Genomic DNA, 24895 nt, shown 5'->3' with positions numbered 1-24895 from the left:
GATCACTTGGGAAAGGCCTCAACATGAGTTTTCTTAACACAAAATTGCAGCTAGAGTGAACAAATGAAGGCACACTGCTTTTGCAGAAGTTTACACTCTCTAAGCTGCATCATGCAAAAGCAGAAACTGGAGCATAGCGTAGTGCTAGGGTTTATGCTAGGGTTTTCATTTATTTGATTAAGTGCTCAAAGGCAGAGGGATAGAGGAGCAAGCAGAAATGAATGTATCTTTACAGCAGGAGAGGGAGGAATGAAAAGAGAAGGGGAAAAAGAAGCTGAATGCTAGACGTGATATCTGCTGACGTGGAGCAGATATCTGGAGAGTGGTGATGGCAGTCCTGTGTCTCAAAACCAATGCAAACAAAGACAGCATCAGCAATTACATCTAATTAGTTCACATGGGACTCAAAGTTTCAACAGAGAGAGCCTCATCTTGTTGCTTGGGTGCCTGTGGTCATGTTTATAGTGAGACTTGTGCACTGTTAGCCACGTCCAGGAAACTAAATGTGTCCATCTCTGGTTTCTGGCCCTGAGGACAACTGGCATGTGATTAGCTGCATCCACACTATTAAATCCTACAAAACAGGGTGACTGCTTCCAAACTCCCAGTGGGGAACAGTGTCTCTGGTGCTTCCCAGAATCTGGCATTTGTTTGGTGGGGAACTAGGTTGCCTGGGGCAAGGCTCTGCTAGAAGCTCGTGATCAGTTCCAGTATCTGGGAATAGGCCATGGCACCTTTGATTAGGCAGACATAAGATGTGCCTGCTGGTTTTGTCTGCCTTTTTAGCAAGTACATGAATTCTGGTGAGGCACTAGGCAGCTGGACTGGACAGGACTGTCTGTTTCAGACTAAGTATTTACAAGTTCTTTGTTGTTTTAAAAAAAAATTAACTTCCCCCCTCCAGATTATGGACCTGATTAGTTTTGCAAGTAGATAACCTTGAAGTGAGAAGTAAGGGGAGATGGAGTATGGTGTGTTAGTTATTCAGAAGAATGTAAAATAGATCACAAGCAAGAGCACATGCTCAGAACTACCTCATTGTTTTCTACAGAGGACTATTAATATTTCTAATTGCACCAAGCCCCCAAAAGTTACCAACTCACCTTACCCCCTGTTTTTTAACAAGAAAACCCTATCATAATACAGTTCAGATATATGTCATGTATGTAATCTAATAGCCAGTGTTAGACTAAAGGTTTAAACAATGCCGGGTTTGCTTTTCAGCAGAGGATTTCTCTCAGTGCTACTCGGGAAGAAAATTGCTTTGAAACTGCTGAAGTAAGCAGTTAGTCCCTCCTGGTTCTCTGCTTGTCCTGCACTTCTCTCAATAGGCTTGTATTGCTTGTATCTCCTGCAAGAAATGTGCACAGTTAGTTGCTGAAAGACATTTAAATGAATATCCATATTAAGCATGTGCCTGGTGCATAAAAGAATGAATCATGTATAACATGTACTTTCTATCCTCTTTCCCTCTACAATCCTGTCTAATGGATAACAGCCACAGGTCATTAGTGGTGATAAAGGGCTGGTTAATGAGAAGCTCCATTGTTTAGTGGACCACTGTTTCCTTCTCACCATTGGGTGTGAAGAGTGAGCATTCTCTTTACTCAGGAACGTTGGGGCAGTCTTAAAGTTTCATGACAAATATCCAAGATAATAATACAGTAATGTGCTTCTGTTAACGACTTTCCTGTATGCCCAGCACCTTTTCCCCCAAGAATTTACTTGTCAGTTATTTGATAAATAGTTCTGATGATTAATTCCTGACCTGTCAGTCATTCACAAACACTTCTTGTAAGAGTGGTGGAGATAAATTAAATTTCTGCCAGGTTTTACTGCATATGCAAATCCCATCATACAGTTCAAGTTTGCTTACTGCTTACATGCACTTCCCAGGCTTTCTAGTATTAGTATTTGTGCTCATGAGCACAGAATGTCATTTTCTGTGAAGTCTTCAACATTTGCATGTTTTCCAATGGTTTTTTTTTTTGGTGGCTTAAGCCAGTACTATAATTTTCTTGGATATTTACCAGAATATTTCTGAACAAAAATTTAATATGTAGCTAATTCAGATTTAAGTTGTTGGGTTTGTTAATTGAAGCTAATATTTTTGACAGTTCTTTTAACTGCTTTTAATGTTAGAAACTAGCCACTTACTTGTAAAGGACGAAAGCTCCAATGGTGGCAAACACTGCCAACAAACCAAGGAAAACAAAGACACCTTCTGTTGTTCCTGCTGGTGATGCTAGGGTTCAGAAAACAGTTTGGTTAAAAGTTAGCCTTGTTCTTACAGTGAGAGAGATTTTCTAAAGAAAATGTCTTTTTTTACTTAATGGCTGTACAGATTGAAGTTCACTTAGTGCTTCTAATATGGTAAGCACTGGAGGTCAGTGATTTTGGCAGGAGGTGGTACTTTAACATCCTAATCAGTTGAATTCTCAGTTCCAACAGAGCGTGCGTTGGACTTTGTCAGGTTTCTTGTATGAGCCAAGGTTCTGAGGCTGCCCTTCCAGCATGGAAGGGAATGAAGGGTCTTGCTGGCACCCCACAATATGAGGTTAATTTTGTCCTTGCCAGTTGCTGTGCTAGGGAAACATTTACAATGAGAGCATAGGTGACTCAGTTGCCTTTTGTATGCTTTAGTATTAGGATTAGCATCTGCTTTCTCTTAGGGATGATGGCAAGGGAAAAGGGGATGAAAAAGGAATTGCTTAAATGTTTATGCAGTCCCATATGCTAAGATGGCAGAATGTGGCTGGGAGCTTGATGGACTGAGGCTTTTTTGCTTTATCCAAGAGCTGAGGGCTCTGCTTTTCAGTGTGCTCATTCTGGGAAATTAACTTTGGATTCTGTCTGTCATTGAACTGTGCCTTCTTGTTTGCCTGCTATCATTTCGTTCACAGCTACTCCCGATTCCACTGTATATGATGGAAGAGGCCAAATCATTACAACTAAAAAATATGTGTTAAATATCTTAACTTTCCAGTCCACAGGCTCTGCCTTTATTGAGTTTACTGACACTGAGACATACTTTTGATCCTCACACTGACAACAGTGTTTATACAAAGAAATAACCTAGAGGTGCACGTTTGCTTACCTTTCCAGTTTCTGACTTGTAATTGCTGTTTATGAAACTCGAGATATCGAATCAGGATTTACCATTTACTTGGTACATGTGCTTCATAGATGTCTCATTTTATCAATACAGTTGTTTGTGAAGGCTTGACCTCCTACCCTACATCATATTTTTGCTGAGACTGCAGGGATTTACCTTATTTTATGAATAAGGTAGGTCCTTGGACTAGGTTGCAAAGCCACACACGTGGATGGGATGTGTCTAAATCATAGGATCGCAACACATTCAACGGGAGTTTAAGCAAGCCAAGAGTGATGGTTTGTCAGTGCATGCATAGCCCAGGCAGAGTCCTGCCAAATTTCAAGGACTAGATATTCAGGCACCAAATTAGGGGATTTTCAGAAATTCATAAATATTTGCCTTCTCTTGAAAGGAATGGAAATTAGTGCACACGAGAAATGTTTGCAAGCATTGGATGGGCTCATCCAGAATGTGACTCAAAGCAGCAACTTCTCTTAGTTCCTAATTCTGCTTGACTATACTGAAAGTCCCAAAGTACAGCTTAGCTTTGCCCTCTGGAGGAAATCTAGGAAGATTAGCCATGTTGGGCTAAAGTTAGCCTCTGTGAATACAGTTCCAAAAAAATCTTACTGCATGTTTATTTTCCTCTTTAGGAGCTGGGATACACTTACAGGTCACGCATTGTATCTTAGGCACCACAAACTGATTTTGGTACAGCTGAAGTTATACCTAGATTAAATAAAATTAGCTAAAAATATGGTGGCAAATGACCACAGAGGGTCAGTTCTTTGGTTAATGGTATTTAAAGAGTTCAGAAGAGTCACTAGGGCACTGTAGTGGGAGGCCAGGAGGGCACTGTAGTGGGAGCAGAGAGACAGCACAATCATTTAGACTTCTGACTGAGGCTGAGTTTAATATCTGGTTCTGCCAAAGACTGCTTGGATAACCATGAGCAAGACATGCTGATACTAAGGGTTTGGAAACAGTTACCCTAGGCAGATTCTGTAGCCAATTAATGCTAAGCAGATCTTTCCACAACCTGATTCATCTTACCCTCATATAAAAACAGAAATCAGGTCAAGGTCAGTGGGTTACAATGAGGGACCAGGGCAGCCAGCTCAGCTTCAGACTTTGATTCTCTCTCAAGTGAGCTGAATTCCTCTCTGCCTCTCCTGTTTCTCCATGTGTAGAGTAGGCTGACTATCATGTTCCCCATCTGCTTTTTTTTCCCCAACTGCTTTTTTTTTTCCTCCTGTGGAAAAATACATCAGGGCTTAAGCACTGCTCATATTCTGTCATACCGAACAGTTTGCATAATTACTGTACTTGTTGGATCATAAACATAAATCCAACCAAATTCTAACATCTAAAATCCCTGTAGGGAAAGAATTGTCTGTCTTTGCATGGACTCTCAGACAAGCTGGCAGTGTCTTAGCTGAGGCCTCCAGGCATAATAAAAACCCCATATAAATGCCTGTGCTCTTCCCCCCTGCATGGAAATGACCACAGAGAGAAGCTATTCACAGACAACCTACATCTGCTCTGTGTGGACTCACCTCTATTTACAGAAATCAGTGCACTGGCAAGGGCTTGGCTCGTGTCATCCCCCAAGGTGATGTTTATACAGTATGTTCCAGGTTTCTCAAAAGCTCTCCTGATGGTGAGCAAGCATTCATCAGTGATAACGATGGGGTCGCATACCACACTCTTGGATACCTGGCATGTGGGGTCAGAAACTACTGTGCAAACATCTGTGGGGAGACTGGGAGGGGGAGAGAGAACACAACACGCTTTACCACATGCTCTATTCTTACTCAGCAGAGCCCCAGATCCAAAATTTAAAGCATCCAGTGGCTGCTTCCCCAGGGAAGGTGCCAGCGCTGAATGCGGTTGCTGGTCCTCACCTTCCCTTGGCAGTGCTTTCCCAGCCCAAACAAAACTGGGGCTCCCACCTGTGCTTTAGCCACTCAACCTGTTAGCCAAGCTCAGACAGATGGAACTGATGCCCCAGTTTTGTGCTGGTGCCTGTTCATTGAAAGTGGTGGCATTAGAGTGGTTTAATAGAGTTACAGTATTACATTTTGTATGTATATACACACATATATACACACAGACAAACATGGATTTTGTATAAAATGCATGTATACTATCTGCAAAATGATCTGCTTGTTTTACATATCATTTAACATGGTGATCACAGAATACCTGCCATGTATCAGCTTATAGAGTCTGTTACCTTTAGTACACAACAGATTCTCCTGTGTAGTACCAGAACAAGAGGACACAGTCTCAGGCTGCGCCAGGGGAGGTTCAGGCTAGATGTTAGGAAAAAGTTCTATACAGAAAGAGTGATTGCCCATTGGAATGGGCTGCCTGGGGAGGTGGTGGAGTCGCCATCACTGGAGGTTTTCAGGAGGAGACTTGATGGGGTGCTTGGTGCCGTGGGTTAGTTGTTTGGGTGGTGTTGGATTGGTTGATGGGTTGGACGCAGTGATCTTGAAGGTCTCTTCCAACCTGGTTTATTCTATGTATTCTATGTATCATATGCTGGGAAAGTAAGCACCAACTTAAGAGAGGTAAATTGTTTTGCAGTTGCATTACTAAGGCAATTCTTGTACTTTTCACTCCTCTCAACTCTTATCACCTTCTAGGAGCTAGGAGTATTGGTGCGTTGTTTTCCCATCCAAGAAATTGCTTGGATGCACTCATTTACTCTAAGTGTCAAAAATCATGGCCCAAGAGAAAGAATTTCCTTCCAATTTCAGTAGAACTACTTCCCATCTTACAGTAAGTAAAATCCTGTCTTGGCCAGGGAAATAAAGAATAGTTTCTCACCACTATCCAGTTCTCTCATTTTTCCTGAGGCTTGACATTTGTTCTGAATCGTATGAGCCTGGCAGTAACCTCTGTGGCCACAGTTTACAAATGAGACTTGCATTATCTTTAGTTCCAGACAAGAAACAGAAACACTGCAGATCCTAACTTTTGTTCATGCAGCTTCATCTAAGTGCAGACACAGTTCTAGCACCTACATTGTTTTAAAGGGAAGACTGATGTTTTCATTCACACACTTACCTCCCTTGGCAGGTAACGACAAAGTCAACCAGTGAGTTTTCAGCTTGACTTTCTGTAATCTGGATGTTTGTCATCTGAATAATATTTACCTCAAGGATTCCCTCTGGGAGAGGAAACAGTTGTCAGCAGTAGGACACACAAGCAGCTCTGAAGTTTCTAGGTGCATGTGTCTGGCTGATGCTCAGTTCAGGTCTTGTGTTCCATAACCTCCTACCTTCCTTAGCACTTCTCTTGAAGGATTTGAAAGTTGAGAATTTTCCCATTGCTTTCCCTGTGAGGCTGCTCCTTTCCACTCTGTGTTGTTTTCCCACTATTATTATTTACTGATTTTCCTAAATCACTTCCCTGTCCCCATAACTTCTGTGTATGCCAGAGTCAATTCAACCTAACCCTCTGTGACCCCTGCCCAGGTCAGTATGCTTCAAGTGTGACAGGTTCAGAAACCGATGATACAGAAATTAGTGATCTGGGACACAACCCAGCCAGCTAGTTTCCAGCCTGGAAACACCACTTGTAACATGGGGCAGCCATTAGCAGACATCCACACCAAGACCCAGCTGGGCTCGTGTTTGAAACTAAGGGGACATAACCTCTGCTGCTAGATCCTGGCAGAGCTTTTAAAGAAACCAAAATCAGCCAGTTGACTGTCTGTACATTCATCTCTTAAAATGTAAGCTAGGTCCAAGAAAAGGATCTTATTGTGGGTCTTAAGTATTTTGGTCAAAGGGAATCTAAATAAGCATTATCTCTGCCATGCATTGTGGTGCATTATTAACCCCATTCCTCTGCTAAGGTGTTGATCCACATCCTTACCTACAACAGAGATATCACTTCTGTAGTATCCATATCTATAAATATGGCAACCTTCATCAGGATTATCTTCCACTGAGTCAATGATGGTAGAGTCTGAATTAGTTGTTGCTCCAGTTGCTGCTGCTGAGGAGAAAGAATTTTGTTACTGTTGAAGAGAAAGAATTTTGCAGCTTTAGAACACATTCTGCTCAGAGAGATTCTGGACATGGGTATATGTTTCAATTGCCTGACATAGGTCATTTGAGGCAGAGGTTGGTCTCTTCTCCCAGGCAACCAGTACCAGAACAAGAGGACAGTCTCAGGCTGCATCAGGGGAGGTTTAGGCTGGAGGTTAGGAGGAAGTTTTACACAGAGAGAGTGACTGCCCATTGGAGTGGGCTGCCCGAGGAGGTGGTGGGGTCGCCGTCACTGGGGGTGTTCAGGGCAAGGCTTGACAGGATGCTTGGTTGCATGGTTTAGTTGATTAGGTGGTGTTGGATGACAGGTTGGACACGATGATCTTGAAGGTCTCTTCCAACCTGGTTTATTCTACTCTACTCTACTCTACTCTACTCTACTCTACTCTACTCTACTCTACTCTACTCTACTCTACTCTATTAGTGACTCTGGTTTGTAGCTGTGCACTCACATAAGCATCTGTATGGGATCAGAATAATAAGCCTTAAAGAAAACACAAATGCCCAGCTGTAGAAGTCTGGAGTGGCCTAGATTAGCCTCAGTCTAAAAGCCACCTTGCCATCTATGGCTAAAAGCCATCTAAGCCATCTGTGTCTTTGAAATGAAAGTGAGCCTCTAAGGTTTGAAATAATTAAACACTTCTTTAAAATTCCCAAATCAATTGTTTAAAAAAAAATAATTAAAATAAATCCAAAGGCCAACAAATGGTTTTAAATGGTTGGTTGGTTGGTTGGTTGGTTGGTTGGTCGGTTTTAAAGCAAATATTTTCCCATTGCTCTACATTACAGCTGGTAGGAAAATGAGGAGAGGGAAATGGTGACAATTGTATCTTTTTTTTTTTTTTCAACTCACTCAACATTTTGGCAAAAGCACATATTAAAATTCTTACATTTGAAAAATGGAGCCACTCCCACAATTTAATAGTAGTGGTAGTATGAAACTGCAGGCTTCTCGTGAACCTTAAAACACTCCTGAAATGATAAACCAGTGCTGAACGTAGTGAAGGTTATTCTGAAATCTGATAGTGCATAAATTAAAAGTGGAAAAGCCATTCCAGGTTAATGCCATGTGCAAATCACATACTTTGGAGTGTGAGTAAGTTGTTTCTAGTTCTGTCCAATTGGATTTTGTTTTGGATGGAAGTTAATGCAAACTGGAAGGAAATTGTTATAGAAGTGTTGTGATATGCCTTTTTCTTGCTTAAAATTTACATCTTGCCTTTGAAGATGACCCTGAGTTAGCAAGGCTAAAACACTTGATCTTGTGTGGTGAAGGACATAAACTCAAATATATATAGAATAGAATAGAATAAACCAGGTTGGAAGAGACCTTCAAGATCATCACGTCCAACCCATAAACCAATCCAACACCACCTAAACAACTAACCCATGGCACCAAGCACCCCATCAAGTCTTCTCCTGAACACCTCCAATGATGGCGACTCCACCACCTCCCCAGGCAGCCCATTCCAATGGGCAATCACTCTCTCTGTATAGAACGTCTTCCTAACATCCAGCCTAAACCTCCCCTGGCACAGCCTGAGACTGTATCCTCTTGTTCTGGTGCAGGCTGCCTGGGAGAAGAGACCAACCTCTGCCTGTCTACAACCTCCCTTCAGGTAGTTGTAGAGAGTGATAAGGTCACCCCTGAGTCTCCTCCTCTCCAGGCTAAGCAACCCCAGCTCCCTCAGCCTCTCCTCATAGGGCTTGTGTTCCAAACCCCTCACCAACTTCATTGCCCTTCTCTGGACACGTTCCAGCAAGTCAATATCCTATATTATATTATATGTTATAATATCAGGTGGACATGCATTATGTCCCCCTGAAGACCCCTGTATGCTGTTACTGTGGTGGTAGAGCTGGGTAGGTAATGTGTTAAATGTATAAGCGATGCCCATCATGGAAGAGTTTATGCTTATTGATTCTCTCTCTAAATCAATTTATAGAGGGGTTGCAGAGCCTTGAAGCTCTTTCACTGGTGAGAATAAAAATTCTAAACTGTTAAAACATCAGAATAAACTCCCAGGGGAGGAGGTGGATTCCTCTAAATTAGACAGTTTCAAGGCCCAGCTTGACAGGGTGCTGGGCCAGCTCATTTACCCTGAAAGGTTGGACTGGATGATCCTTGAGGTCCCTTTCAGCCTGGCATTCTATGAATTCTAAAGTTATGAACTTAAAATATCAGAATGTAGAGTTTTAGCATAGCTCTTAATGTCACTGCTGCTCAATAAACTCTTACCTGCTGAGGTGGGTGGTGGTGCAGTGGGTGTTACTGGCTTGCAAGGTACAGGTATTATGGCCTGGACAGTTAAATTCAGAGTGAAGTTTCCTTGCAGAGTGTAGGTGTGAGATGTACTGGAACTTCTGGCTACAAATAAGCCACTTCCATCTCCGAAGTTCCACTTGTAGGAGATGGCAGAATTTTTAAGATAGAAGCTGGGGTCATGAATCTTCACATCAAACGTGATTGGTGAGTCTTTGATAAAAATGGAGTCCGAGATGTTGCGGTCATGTTTTTGGGACATACTCACAGATATTGGAATTTTGTCTGGAGGGAACAAAAAACCCAAAACAAACAAACAAAAAAAAAAAAAAAAAGAGAGAGAGAGAGAGAAAGAAGTAAATAAATAAAGCATAAATACCTGCCTGCAAACAACAAACAGCTCCAAGGTTCCTAAGCAGCAAGAGTCAGAATGTGAGGCATTAATATCTTTATAGACGGGCTTCTACTTTAATTCAGTTTACCGGTCTGAGGAATGAATGTGAGAGGGAAATATTTACCCAGGAAAGTATGGGAACAAAAGAGGAATCACAGGCATCCCTGGGAATTTGCATTTCCTCTCATAAATGTTTCATTGCAAAGTGGAGGTGTCCCAGCTGAGCTAGAGACAAAGGTAAATTGCACTCAAGAGAATTTACCAGCCATTCCACGTTCATATTACAAACCCCTTTTTGGGTCTTCCTGCCAGCTGATGCTTGTGCTGAATTCTTCTAACACCTAACAATGACTACTCCCAGCATTGTGTGACAGTTTGTTGTGTCATGCTCACCAGTCACAAGGTAAGTGGCGCTGGCTCTCGCAATGGGGACGTACGCCGCGTGCCCTCTCCTGTAAACGGACACTGCCATCCCGTGTTGGCCAAGAGTGATGTTTGCTGTGTTGACTGAAAGTGTTGCTGAAGATCGTCCAGTTGTTTGGTGGTACTGGCCTGAAACAGAACGTGGACATTTCAGTTTAGCTACAAGATGTTTTACAAGAAACAATATCTTTGTGAATCTTGGGATTGTCTAAATCAAAATGAACAGTTTGGAACTAGGAGCCCCATCCCCAGAGGTTTTTAAGGCCAGGGTGGATGTGGCTCTGAGCAACGTGATCTAGTGTGTGGGTTCCCTGCCCAGGGCAGGAGGGTTGGAACTAGATGATCTTTGAGGTCCCTTCCAACCCTGACAATTCTATGATTCTATGGTTCTATCTTTCTGCTATCTGGCAAGTGGCTTTGGAAGACTGAGGACTTTAATTCCCATTATTTCTGTGATTTTTTTTCCAAAGGTGTCAGAATGATGTCCCATGTGGCAATGCCAGTGACAAGCAGTGTGAGCAATCTGGCAGTGCAGGCCTAGAGCCTGACATGGTGGTGGGCCATGCTCAGCATAAGGGCAGAGCCAGCTAGCAGTGCACCAAAACAGCGCTGTCTTGCAGCATGTAACTAAAGCAAGGCACTGGTAGCTATAAACACAGCAAATTATCTTGGGACAACAGGACATGCACCTGCATCAACAAACCTCATCAGTAGTTGAACCAATAATCTATAATAGTGTGATGTGTGGTCACTCAGAGGGAACCAATGAGTCCATGCCAACAAGGCACTCTGAGTTTATATAAGTTGTAGAAGTTCCCTTGCTAGGCACTTTTGCCTTTCCTGTCCCTTCTCTTTCTATGCTGTATTTTACTCTGTTATACTCTCACCATAGGCCTGTGCCATAGGCCTGCAATACTGGAACTATAAAGGATCGATACTAGATCATACTGATCAGCTGTATTGATTCCAATCTCTGCCGCCGGTAGTCCCAGATGCCACTAATCTAAGAAAAAATTACCAAGGCATCTCCATCTTTCCCAAGCAACTACATTAAGTCATTAAGGTTATGTGGTAGGTTTCCTTGGGCATTTTAAGTGATCTTGTATTTGTGTGTTTTCAGTGTAGCAAGATCTAATACCTCTTGCTTCAGACCCTAAAGACCTTTGTATATATTGGCTTATTTGTTTTTGTAACAGCTGACTGAGCTAGGTAAATAGTATTGACTTTACATAACATGTGGGGTACTATTATTATTATTACTACTATTATTGCTATTCCTATTATTACCATAATTACTATTGTTATTGTAATGTTATTGTTAATTATTGTAACTCATGCTGATAATAATACTGATTTAACCAAGCTAACTTAGGATACTAAAATTTAGTATGCAGCCAATGTCAGGAATAGTTCAACTGTTACATACTGAGGAGATGGAATCATTGAAAATTGTCATCTGTGACCAGATCAGCACCACAGAGTCAGTGGCAGTTTTCACCTCCCCAGAGGCAAGACATGCTGCACCATTAAGATGATATGAAGACATGCAGCACTATGGTCTCACATTTAAGTATCTGAAGTGGCAGTGAGCGGTCAGCAAATCATCTGACTAACCTGCTTGGACACTTAGTTTTGCTAGAAAAGGATCTTGCATTCCACTGAAAGGAAATTAGTGTTATGCAGTGGTAGTACTGTGAATGCAGATTTAAGGAGCATCTCCTACTAATCCATGGTTTCCAGAAGGAGAAGCTGATGGCCGCTCTGGAACGTGGAAAATGAATTTGGGATGGAACCTTTTTTAAAGGACTTCTAATAAAACACACTAAACAAGGGAATTAGTGTAGAGTGAATATAACCTTTGCAGCATCAGCCAAACCAAGGAATGCATTTGCAGTACTAACCAAGCGTGTGAAACACATAGACAAAGTTCCTTCTCCTCCAGCCAGGGTAACGAGGGAAAGGTCTCCCATCTGGAAACACATTATGGCTGTGGTTGCCTGTGCAGTTTTCCCACCTACAGTTGTCGATCCATTCAGTCCAGTTGTAGACATAGAGTTGCTGATTCTGGGGAGCTGAAAGATCTAAGTGTAGAAACAGGACATGTTCCTGGTCAGCTGAGATATGTGCAGAACGTCAGAAAACAGACACCCTTAGGTACAGCAGGTAGTGCACTTAAGCAACAGCTGAAGTGGAGTATTTTTAGAGTAACAGCAATTCTTTTTCTAAGATTGTGCTTTGTCTGGTGGGTTTTGGTTGGTTGGTTTGTTGTTTTTGTTATTGTTGTTTTAAAGTAATCATCAAATTGTTCTGGCTTGGCTTTACTTTGCTTTACTTTACTTTACTTTACGTTACTCTTCACTGGTTAGGCCACACCTTGAGTACTGTGTCCAGTTCTGGGCCCCTCAAGTTAAGAAGGACATCGAGACACTTGAACGTGTCCAGAGAAGGGCAACAAGGCTGGGGAGAGGCCTTGAGCACAGCCCTGTGAGGAGAGGCTGAGGGAGCTGGGATTGTTTAGCCTGGAGAAGAGGAGGCTCAAGGGGAGACCTCATTGCTCTCTACAAGTACCTGAAGGGTGGTTGTAGCCAGGAGGGAGTTGGTCTCTTCTCTCAAGCAACCAGCACCAGAACAAGAGGACACAGTCTCAAGCTGCACCAGGGGAAGTTTAGGTTTGAGGTGAGGAGAAAGTTCTTCACTGAGAGAGTCGTTCACCATTGGAATGGGCTGCCCAGGGAGGTGGTGGAGTCACCATCCCTGGAGGTGTTCAAGAGGGGATTGGATGTGGCACTTGGTGCCATGGTCTAGTCATGAGGTCTGTGGTGACAGGTTGGACTTGATGATCTTTGAGGTCTCTTCCAACCTTGGTGATACTGTGATACTTAGAAGCTTAAGCAAATATTACAGTCTTATGGACTAGACACAGTTTAAAATTGCTCCCCCCAAACTGCACAGGAAGCTACATTTTCACTGGAGTAGTGGGGCTGCCTGGATGTTTGGCAATCAGAATTCAAAAGTTTTAGTAGAAATAGTAGCTGTGGAAGCACTGCAGGGAAGTGACTTCATTTGTTTTGTCAGAAAAGTTTTTTATGGCACCTTTAAACAGCGAAGACATGAATTTCAGTTCCTTTCTGAGTAAGTGAAAACCAGTTTCCTTCCCCAAACAGCACAACAGATATTAAGTAGAGAATGGCTATCAGCCATTAAGAAAACATTAGACAGTCAAAAAGTAGAACTCAAGATGACAAAAAAATGGTGACATGCCATGAAATGAAAATTACTTTGATCAGTGAAAAATTTCATGGAACATTTGTGAGTTCAGGGGAGGGAAAGTACAAACAGCCTGTTTCACTCTAGATCTGGCAGCTTCAAATGTTGGAACTGTAGTAGGGGTTTTGCTCTGTGTAATAGTAAATGAGATGGGAAGAAAAGGGTGATTCTCTGATAAAAAAAATGCTTGAATGTTAAATTCTTTATTTTCTTGATGGTTTTAATTCTTAAAATGGGGGAATGTGAGATTTACTCTTTCTTGAGGGCTTTTCAAGATGCAAATGATGGTTAGTGAGTTCTTGAAAAAAAAAAAGTAATCACAGTTTTAGCAACTGACAGCTTTATACAATTGGAAGAAAACAGTGAGTCTGCAGCCCTCTGGCTGAGCTGAAAAGCAGTAACAGTCTTGATACGAAGCCATATTAAGGTCACTGTTTCAAGAGGACAATTTTCTAGTGAAGGCAAATGTGAAATGACCTGGTTGTTATCTGCAGTGAGTGCAGAGTAGTAAAAATACCACAGGATCTCTTCAGGAAAGAAACTGGTGGGCACAGGGTAGGCATGAGTGTGGTTCTCAGTTGAAAGTAACATGGATGCTGTCCACAGCATGTGCCTCTGATGTTTTCAAAGGTTCATGACATGTTCATGCCAGCACCGTGGTCAGATGTGTGTGTAGTGCAGGGAGATTGCCATTACCTACCCTGGGTACAGTTTCTCTTATATATTATGTTGCCATCATTGTCTTCTTTCTGGCACTTGGGAAACTGGAGAGTCACAACAAAGGTCACATTGGATCCCACCAGTGCTGGGCTATCAGTGTCCAGCTTGGCTGTTACCCTTCCACCTGCAGAAAAGAAAAGTGGTCTTGCAGAAAATGAGACATCAGAGCAGCAGCTACCTTCGACCACTCACTATTTACATTATAAGAGCTTTATTGATTCTTCTGTTTCCAAGGGATTTTGTGCTTTTAAGTCACTTGCACTCTTCTCACCACCCCCAGTTTAGGACAATCAGAGTGACTCATCATATCCTTCCACATCACTTAGTTGTCTGTCATTCATTTCCTCTTCGAGCTAAGAAGAGGATGGGGTATTTACCCATAGCAGTTCATATATTCTGAAGGAGAATACTTTTATTTCTCCTCCAGGGATACAGCCTTTAGGCATTAGCTCAGACAAAGTGATAAAGAACAGGGTCTTCCCTGGAACTGTTAAACTGAAGTCCACAATACCCTGCTGAGGTAACAGTTGAAGATACCTGTCCTCTAGCGTATGTTTCAGATAACAGATTCTCCTACAGCCCTGGTCATTAGTATTCCCTAATAAGTATTAATAGTTGAGACAATGAGTCATGGGAAAGCAGTTACTGTAATAACTCACAGTGTACTGGGAATGGTATCAAACCCAGCTGGCTCTAGTTTGCTATTCCTTGCAGCAGTGCTGGATATTTCACCTATGGAAAATCACTATAGCACCTGCGCTCTCCTTAATGTTTTTGAAATGCATATTTGCAATCACCTTTCCAGCAGTCCTTCCATCTGGGATCTCCTTCTTCCCAGAAAGGATAAAGCTTTTCATTCCATTTATTTTGATCGCTAGACCAGCCTTGTATGTTCTTGTGGGATGTGACAGGAGAAGCTCTTCCATGGCTCACAACATCTTGAAACCCTAGAGAGAAAAATGAACATGCTTGTAATAGCATTTTTCCCTACCACCCTATAAACACATTGCTCTTGTGCTGAACAGCCTTCTTCTTATGACTGTGTTCTTGTTCTGATTAAAAATTCTTCCCCAGTAGAAAGTTATGGAATTTTATCATCACAGCTATAAATACATCAACTATAACCCACATAAAAACAATTCCACCACTGACAGGCTGACATTTTCCCACTTGCACTATTGCAAGCTTCCCAGAGGAAGAATAAATAGGTTGACAACATTTTGACCATATTAGAGCATTTGTCTGTATGAATGGACATAACTATGCAACAGTCAGGCTAGTTGTACAAAGGTTGCTTGATTGCTGACTGCTTTGTCTTTTCCTGGTAATGAATCTATAAGTAAAAAATGAACAGGATAAAGTCACCCTCTGTCTGTGTTGTGCTCTGGCAGAAGTTACACCAGCAATACATTTTGACCCAGGGAAGCTTCTTTGGTGAGTTGGCTGGTGGTTTGGGTGGGAGGGATGGAACCAATTATAACAGAAGTTGATATTTCCAGAAAAGGAAATTTTGAGCTGAATAGTAAATTCAATGTGTTTATAATAAACAACAACACATTAGCTTCGTGCTTATTCATTTAAAACAGCTCAGATAACTTCAATAGCCTCTTTCTTCTCATATTACTACAAATGATAGGCTGAAACTTTTCCCAGGCCTTCTAGGATCCCTCTTTCTGTCACTAAGTACATATAATGAAAAACAAAGAAATGTGTAAGAACATGTCAAACACTGCAGGATGCCATAAAGCTGTGTTTGTAAGTATGCTCACAGGCAGAGCTCCATAAAAGCCTGGGGGCTTTAAGCAACTCTGTCATGTTAATCAGGCAACTGCTGGGTGTGCCGTTCTGTCACAACATCAAGGGAGTTAGGATTTCTGCTTTTCATGGCTTTATTTTAAAGGTAGATGGTTCTGAATGCCTCTGAGTTTTATACCTAAGTGCAACAAAGAGCTGGATGACTTCAAAGAGAAAGAAGAGATCTCTAAGGAGAGGAAGAACGGCCCTGTGAGCTGTGCTGTAACTAGCTGTGTTGGAATTTCTCCAAGTTTGAAAAGGCACAGAGCAGGTGTAGCCAGTCTAAGCACAGCCTTATGAGCGTGTGACTTAATTTTACTGCCAGGGAACACCAGAGAAAGAGCCCCGAAGATGAGGTTAGGAGGGGTTTTCTCTTGATGGTATTGCCCATTTCTGTTGGGCAGGAAGGACATCCCTTGGCCAGTACCATCTGGGTGGTCACTGAACTGATGCTGGTAGCTCTCTCCTCAGTGCTGAGGACTGAAAGGTTTGAGGATAAGAACAGATCTTTGCACTTGGAAACATACTATCCCACGGTCTTTTGCCCTACAGGACCTCCCCACTGCCTCACTTAAATAATTTGAATCCAGTCTTTCCTGCAGATTTAGTATCTTTTGATGTGAGCAAAACATAACATCACGACAGGCTTTTGCTTAATGGCCTTTATCACATGATGTTTTGATTCCAGTCTCGCTCTGAAGAAGAGTTGCATAATGCTGTCCTTCAGAAACTCTTCACTGGGGAAAAAAAAAAAACCAACCAAAACAGATTAACAACTATAAAAATATTTCACAAAGGCTTATCAAGTTCATTTGCATTTTAGGTCATTAAATTAATATGCTATCTTATTTGATTGGACGTGGCACTTGGTGCCATGATCTAGTCATGAGGTCTGTGGTGACAGGTTGGACTCGATGATCTTTGAGGTCTCTTCCAACCTTGGTGATACTGTGTGAAAGCAAGTGCTTAGAGGGTTTTTTTCCCCTAATTTCTTTTTTTCCCCCTCATTTTCTTTGATTTTATTTTGAAATTGTTTAATGGATACAGATGTTTTGGTTTTGTCAGATCAAAACATTTCAGTAAGTATCTTTCCCCCCAAAGTGCTTCATTCACCCAAAGAGCTGGAGCATTTTTAATTTTCTAAATGCTTTTAATGTTGAATTTTCAATCACAATTCTCAACAACACTTCTTGAATTCAGAAGTAATTTTCTTGTTCAGATTTGGTACTAGCTGTGGTCACTGCTGCTAAATCACCAGCTCCTTAGGCATTTCTCTGCCTCCCTGGTGTGCTTTGTTTATTTCAGTCAAATATAAAACATTTCACGAGCTTTAGGACGAGACAAAGACATTTCTTCAGATGAGAAAAGACTTCAGCACTATTTTCTGTAACACATGGAACTGAAGATTTTCAGTTGCTGAATTTTGAAGGAGCAAAAAACTTTAACATGTTTCTTCTTTAACAATGAAAACCACCCAGCAACAGATGTGGGTCATAAGTAAATTTCATAGTAGTATCATAGTATCAGGCAGGGTTGGAAGGGACCACAAGGATCATCTAGTTCCAACCCCCCTGCCATGGGCAGGGACACCCTACACTAGATCAGGCTGGCCGGAGCCTCATCCAGCCTGGTCTTAAACACCTCCAGGGATGGGGCCTCAACCACCTCCCTGGACAACCCATTCCAGGGCTTCACCACTCTCATGGGGAAGAACTTCCTCCTCTCATCCAGCCTGAATCTCCCCACCTCCAGCTTCATTCCATTCCCCCTAGTCCTATCACTAAATTTAGAGCAATCCAGTCCAAAATAGAGTAATATTATGCTCTGAGGAAATGATTACTGTAACAGTTTTGGTGAGGTGATCATAGGAGTAAAGATCTTACACTCTGATGGACTTTCTTCTTTCTCATTCTGGTTTTCAGCAAAGACAAGAAGTTTATTTTCTGTGATAGTCTGTTAGCCACGAAAGCCGATGTTAGAACAAGAGCATTAAAAAGATGACCCAGCTAAAGAGGATGAAAGTGTAAAGAGGATGAAAGGGGCTGGTGTTATGGCCAAACTAAGAAAGCAAAAAACAGTGCAAACTTTCTACAGTTACATATAGAAGCACAATAAAGCAGGACAAAAAAAGAATTTGAGGAAACACTTCTAAAACAAAACCTCCCACACTACTGATTAATCTTCCCCCCCCCAAAATGCAAAGGTAGTTGAAAGCTTGGCATATAGTCTGTAGGGCAAATAAATGATATAGATACAAAAGAAGCATTCAGGAAAGCAAAGGGGGTAGCACAAAAGTTGAATATGCTAGTTTATGTTTTCATTTGCAAAGGAAGAGCATAAGAAGTTTCTGCACTAGAATCTTTCTTTGCAGTGATGGGGAGTCTTGAAGTGTTGGCACACAAAACAACTAATTATAGAACAAATCATCGAAATGGAGAAGTCATCTAGATAGGATGGCTCCAAAAGCATGGAAGTTATTCAAGAGTGAAATAAATGAGTTATTTACCATAGCATGTAACATCTTGCTTAAAACTGCTTCCATGGCCAAGAAACAAAAGTTGACAAATGTGATGACAGTTCTTAAAAGCTCTTCCAGGGAAGATTTAGACAATTACAGAAGTTTGAAGCTCCAATCAGAGAAGCTGGTAGAAGTGGCAGTGAAGATCAGAATAAGCAGATACAGTGGATTAATATGATAAGCTGTAGAAGAGTGCATTCCTCACAAAAATATTCCAGTTTCACTGAGGGAGGCAGAGAGCATGGGAGTCAGGCTGACCTGCTTGTTAGTCTGCTTGAGTTCCACACAGCATTTAATGAGGTCCATCACTAAAAGCGCATACACAAACTCAGCTACCGTGGGATACAAATGAAGGATTACAACTGGCTAGGATATATGAACCAAAAGTTAGGAGTAAGTGGCCAGATTTCTTATTTGTTGAAATAATTTAAAATAATCTGGAAAACAGGTAAAGTTCTTTCATCTGCTGAGGACAGCATCTTAAAGTAGGTGGGGGGGAGGACTGTATGAGATTCAGTGACAGAAGAATAAAGCTGTATGAAATCCAGCATAGTTAAATGTGACTTTACTTACAGAATGAGAGGTTCTAAACTAGCTATTACCACTCAGGAATGAGATCTTGTAGCTTTGCAGTTTGGAATAGAATAGAATAGAATAGAATAGAATAGAATAGAATAGAATAGAATAGACCAGACCAGGTTGGAAGAGACCTTCAAAATCATCGCGTCCAACCTATCATCCAACACCACCTAATCAACTAAACCAAGCACCCTATCAAGTCTCCTCCTAAACACCTCAGTGGTATCTGAAAAACTAGGAAAGGCTAGATAGATAATGAATATGTCTTACAGCATTGTATGTTTGTGTCTTGGATACTGCTGCTGCTCTGCTCTCTGCAGCTTAAGCAGGGTTCCAGAGAACTGGAAGACTACAGAGAGAGAGGGTGCTACAAAGGGGTAGAATTGTTTCCATTCAGAAGCAGCTAAATAGACTGTGTCTTGAGCCTGGAGAAGAGGTGACAGAGGAGAATACAAAGGGAGAGTCATGAACAGCATGGAGGAAGAAGCAGTTTGATGCTATTTCTGAAAGTACAAAAGTTGAGGAGCATCAAATGAAATCAGCAGGTTATAGCTTCTAAGTATATAAAAGGTACTTCTTCCTGTAAGGCACAGTTAAGGGGTGACATTTGCTGGCAGGATGCTGGGTATGCCAAAAATTAACGCAGGCTGCAACCAGAGTGCATGAGGGGATGGAAGAAAGGCCCAGAAAAACTGTTAAATACAATGACCCTGCATTTAACAGCAGCAGTTCCAGTGCTATACATTATCAGAGGCTGGGAAAGTGTCCTGAGCAAATACCAGTATACACTTGCCAGTTATGCATCCATTACTGTTCCTCATTCAAGACAGCTGCAAAGCTAGATGAAGGCTCACCCAGACCTCAGCTTTTAAGGTCTCCAATTTCCTCACTATAGATTCTGGAATTTGAGCCTAAAATAGTATTTCTGGATTCTGAGCCCTGAGTTCCGTGGATCAGCCTAAGACTTGAGTCAAGCTGGAAGCCTGGGAGGAAGCAGAGAACCAGCTTGAGGATGTGATTCCTTGACTGTGTTCTGTGAGGCTGGGGATCCACAGGTCTGAATGTCCTGGCAGAGACTACTGCCTCTAATCTGGTTTCTTCCAGCCACAGCTGAGATGAGCAAACTGAGAAAAGACCATTTGGTATCTGCCTCTTTAGCCACAATTGAGCTGGGGAAATATTATTAGAAATTTGTTGAAACGAGCCAAGGTTCAGCCCTGGTCAGCCCTGTGTATCTGCAGATCACAGGAAATAGGTAACTGTACAGTTCTTGGCATATTTCTCCAGCTCAGGTCACATTTCTACCCAGAAACAAGCAACCTTGTGGAGCTAGCTGTTGCCTACTGATGCCCAAGCAGAGCTCCAGCAACTGCTTCATGTACAAGGAGCAGCTGTTTTTACTGTTCTGGCTTGGGACATGGAACCCACGGACTCAGGGAGAGAGGACAGGGAGAAGGAAGCACTCACGCATGGTGGCAGCACATAGTACTGCTTCGACCAGGAGCAGGAATCCAAGGTGGCAGTGAGCACCGCTCATGGTGCTGCAGACACTGCGTCGGCTCGGTGCGTGCGGAACAGCAGAGTGTGCCCGGTGCCTGCACACAATCACTCCTCCGGTCCCCACTGAGAAGTGAGAATGAGGTTTCTCCACTGCTCTGCTCTCCGATTAAATGAAGGGCCCCAGGATTCATCATGTGATGGAATTAAGCAGAGATGCATGATTTTGTCTTCAGCTTCTTTCAGCTCATGTGCTTATGACTCACTCCCTTTTGCTTTCAGCATTCCCTGGGATTTCTGAGAGACCTGTTTAGAGCCACACCATTTACCTCACAGGCATTTTTATACTAGTTTTGCACTATGATCAATTCTTAATTTGTTTTCAAATGAGGAACATTTATTTCCAGAACTCCAAATTACCTCTTGCCCCAGCCTGATTTGCAAGTGTTACTGCAACAGCTCACTGCATTCAATGGACCCATCACTCCTTAACCATGTGTCTCTCCCCACATGCTGGGCAACAATTGTAAGCTAAATGTAGGCTGCCCAATCTTAAGATATCCCTGGACTTGGCTCCTCATCAGAGTTGATTGTTAAGGAAACCATTATTTAAACGCGTAGAGGGCACAAGCATGTACTATCCAACCACTGTTGCACACAGGATGTGCCCACAGTTAGATGTGCAGTCACAGACCATATGTAGTCATGACCAGTCAATATCTAGCTCTCAAGTTGCCATGCCCTACACACAGACAAGTGCTTCATTTTGTATACTTCATGGTGTGTAGAGGTAAAGTCAAAAAAGACTTTGCTGCCCAGCCTGATACTGGGCTATAACCAATGACTCAAGAGCAGTAGGGTACTATAGGCACATGGGCAAACACTGCACTTAGTGGCTCAAATTCACCTTCAACATGCTTCACCAGACCAGGTGTTCTTCTGCAGGCAGTGCAGCAACTGAATTTAATTGCACACCTATCAGCCTCATGAAGTTTCTCGGGTTTGTTTGCAGCGAAGAACAAGGTTGGTGAGACAGCATGGCATAGAAGCAAGTATGATCCTCAAGGCAGGACTTAAGTTGTGGTTTCAGAGATCCCAGATTATGCTGGCAAGTGAGACACTGGCTAGTGAGAAACCATCGAGTTGTGCAACACTGAGCCATTTTTATTTGGGGTAGGGCAGGTGGAAGTCTGTAAGACCAAGTCACTCTCAGCAGAATTAAGAGATTACCCAAATTACCCAGTGGAGGGACTGTGACTACTTTAAAAAAAATAAAATATTTGTGTTTATTTGTCCTTAGTTTCTTCCATTTTCCTAGCACTTTTTATTGGCTGTGTAAGTTCTTGTCACTACCTGGAGCGCCCCAGCCAGCATTTCTCTCAGGAATGCAGGCTGATATCCAGTCTTGTCCATCTTGCATATGTAGACTCCATGCTTCAGCACCCTCCTGGCTGGAGTCAACCCTCCCTCCTACTGCCAGCCAGGGAAAAGGGTGAAGGCAATAGCCTTAGGGATAACAGGCTTGTTTAAACTAAGCCCTCATTATCTGGCAGGAAGGAGCATAAATCAAAGTCAAAGCTGTGACTGACTATGCAAAAAAATCATATGACTGCAGCGTCCTCATGTGATTGTTGCTCTTTTTTGTTGTTATTAAATCAACTACATTCTCAGTTGAAATGTCAGGTGTTGAAGCCATTCACAATCAGTTTATAAACCACGTGGAACATCAACTTTAATTGTACTCCCTTGTTCCCAGGTTGTTGATACTAGAAGTGAGAAGTGACCTTCAAACACTGTGTTTCAGCACTGGGGTCTCTCCAAAGCCTGCCGGTGAGAACGGAGGTTAGAATGCTCATTCCCAACAGGGTTTTGAGAACCTCCACAGGAAAACTGATGACAACAAATGCCTGTTAATTAAAACCAAAAATTTATCAGTTTAAAAACAATAAAGTTGGTTAGGGTGAAGTTTTTGCCATGTTATTTGATACATGTAATTGTTACATAAATATTGAGTGACACCCTCAATAAGAGCCAGCTGGTGGAAATTATTAAACATGTTGTAAATAGACTTCAGGGGCACTAAGGATCAGGCCTGTGGTTAGAGGAATCCAAACCCACCAGGGCTGGAGTAATGACTAAAAGGTGGCTGCCCTGTGACACTCCAGTCCTTCGTGTTCTTCCTCCTCAGCTCTTGGGCCTTAGACTACACATCCCTGGAGGGCTGACACGGAAAATGTTTGGATATGTTTGCACTGTGGCTGTGGCCAGCAGCGTGAGCAAGAAAGGAGGAGAGTAGAAAGCTGAATAAGAAGTGAAGAAAGAGCCAGGAGGAATAGAGATGTAAAAGGACTGAAGAGAAGAATTTAAAAGCCAAGGAAAAGTATGACAGATGAAGACTAAAGGGACCGTCTCAAAAGTGACCTGAATTCTCCAAGTGTCTCAGACATACTTGCCTATGTTGGAAAATGAGTCCACTTGAAACAAAGATGAATTGCTTGAAACTGATTGATTATCACTAGATATTAAATGGACTTTATCCTTTTTGCATTGTTAACCTTGGTCTCTCAGGAAGAGCTTCACTGTTAAAAACAGCTGAACTGAATTGTGCTGCTGAAAAGGAGAAAAGATTTTAAACGTATGCTAAATATTCTCCCAGCAAAGCAACACACATTTGGAGAGACTTAGGGCTTAATCCAACAGAGAAGTGGGTGGGTGGGAAGTGCTTGGTATTTCACAGCTTTAGTGTCTGAGTTATTAAAACTCCTCGGGGAGATACACATCTCTGCAACCTGAAGGCCTGTCAGGTGACGGGGTGTGAGCACATCATGTGTACCTGCATGTCTAGACTCTGACAGAGCTGGCATGCTGGCAGCCTTATCACACTGCCATCGCTGCAACACGGCTACAGGAGTTGTTAACCACTGCTCAAGGGAACTTAAAAAAAAAGAAAAAGGAATGGATCTGAAGAATGAACTTGACTTTTGGCCAAGCCAGCAAAGGAAAATGAAAGTCTTGCTTTGGCAGCCAGGTGCTTTTAGGTAAATGCTGCCGTTTCCAGCAGTCTCTTGAGGGAGCTCTGCTTAAGGCTGGACAAATTCCCTTTCTGGGAAGGAATCATCTGTGTCTCGCTTCACATGGGGCAGTGGCCATCAGCTGACTGAACCCAACATGTAAACAAGCTCCTGTTAGCAGTCAGCAGTTTTTCTTCTTGTCCGGGGGATAAAAAACGCTCTACAAAGTCTCCTGATCAGTTTATGGCACCATCCAGCTCAGTTCTTCACTGAGAAATGAATTAACCCTTGCAACTGAACAAATTTGGTAATTCCAATGGGTTTATATTTTGCTCTTATGGAAGGTAAAGCTATGCATTTGACTGTTTTTTATGGGAAGGTGTTTCCTTACAGTCATGCATTTCTCCAAATTCCTCTGTTGGGGTTGATGTTTTCAAGCTTGGCACTTGACCACAGCATATAATTCTGGTGGGGCAGGGAAAGCTGGGCCTTTCTTTGTGGGGGAGGGAAAGCTGGGCCTTCTCTTAACCCACCACAAGGGTTTTTTGGACAAAAGTAATTTTTGGCCCAATTTCCTCTTGAGGGAAGGCTTCAATGAGCATGCCAGCTCTCTGCCTTTTTAGGAGTGTCTCTCTATTGGTTCTTCGCTATGAACACTAAACTCACCACTCAGTCACAGCCACGTGTGTGACAGGGAGCCTCAAAATGCCTCATGAAAGCAGCTTGTGGAGAAGATAGGAGAACCCAAGTCATTTTCTGTAGTGCTTTGATATCAGCTGATCCTCACAAGAGCTCAGCCTTGAGATAGAAGCTCACAGAGCAGCTAGGTTCACTTATCCCCCACAGATGATCTTGGCTTCTCTGCCCATGGGAGCTCTTACTAGTATGTGCAGATGACCAGCAGTTGAAGACAAATCCTGACAATGCATACTCTCCAGACTGTGGTCTGCATCTTTTTTAAAGGATGTCTATCTAAACAGCAAGTTTGTAATGCCTCCAGGCAGTTTGGAGATTTTTTTCTCACATATGGTGTCAGTGCAAGGAGGAGGTGCAGCTGTGCTGGTAGTTCCAGTGCTCTGCTGCTGTTGTCCATGGTCTGCTAAAGGCCTCTGTAAGCTTCTGGCTCACACTTTGTACACCTCAGCTGACCCACTTTTGAAGCTACCACAGTTCACTTACAGTCTGGACTTCAGGTTAACTGTGCTATTTTTCTCATACTGATTTAATGAACTCCTAGTTATGTGGTTTATATCCACAATGATTTATCA

The 24895-nt window shown here is 42.4% G+C and overlaps 1 protein-coding gene across 1 annotated transcript; it reads right to left on the bottom strand.

Moving 5' to 3' along the window:
* Positions 1-1107: 1107 nt before the first annotated feature.
* On the bottom strand, positions 1108-20717 carry GPNMB (glycoprotein nmb). Its single transcript, XM_054161396.1, has 11 exons — positions 20587-20717; positions 15026-15175; positions 14209-14352; positions 12143-12322; positions 10212-10370; positions 9380-9709; positions 6986-7108; positions 6173-6275; positions 4654-4859; positions 2158-2245; positions 1108-1351 (listed from the first exon to the last, which is right to left on the bottom strand). Exons 1-11 carry the CDS (start codon positions 20654-20656, stop codon positions 1198-1200), a joined length of 1707 nt encoding a protein of 568 aa, XP_054017371.1. The 5' UTR covers positions 20657-20717; the 3' UTR covers positions 1108-1197.
* Positions 20718-24895: the final 4178 nt, after the last annotated feature.

This window comes from Dryobates pubescens, chromosome 4 (genome assembly GCF_014839835.1).
Source record: "Dryobates pubescens isolate bDryPub1 chromosome 4, bDryPub1.pri, whole genome shotgun sequence".
Classification (NCBI taxonomy): domain Eukaryota; kingdom Metazoa; phylum Chordata; class Aves; order Piciformes; family Picidae; genus Dryobates; species Dryobates pubescens.
Note: the sequence above shows the minus strand (reverse complement) of the source record. Positions and strands in the feature narration are given on the sequence as shown.

Coding starts and splice junctions, on each gene's coding strand:
- GPNMB (XM_054161396.1), bottom strand. CDS start 20,656: ATGAGCGGTGCTCACTGCCACCTTGGATTCCTGCTCCTGGTCGAAGCA. Junction 10,371..12,142: donor CTATGTGTTTCACACGCTTG/GTTAGTACTGCA, acceptor GTTCTGTTTCAG/GCCAGTACCACCAAACAACT. Junction 6,276..6,985: donor AAGTGATATCTCTGTTGTAG/GTAAGGATGTGG, acceptor TTCCTCTCCCAG/AGGGAATCCTTGAGGTAAAT.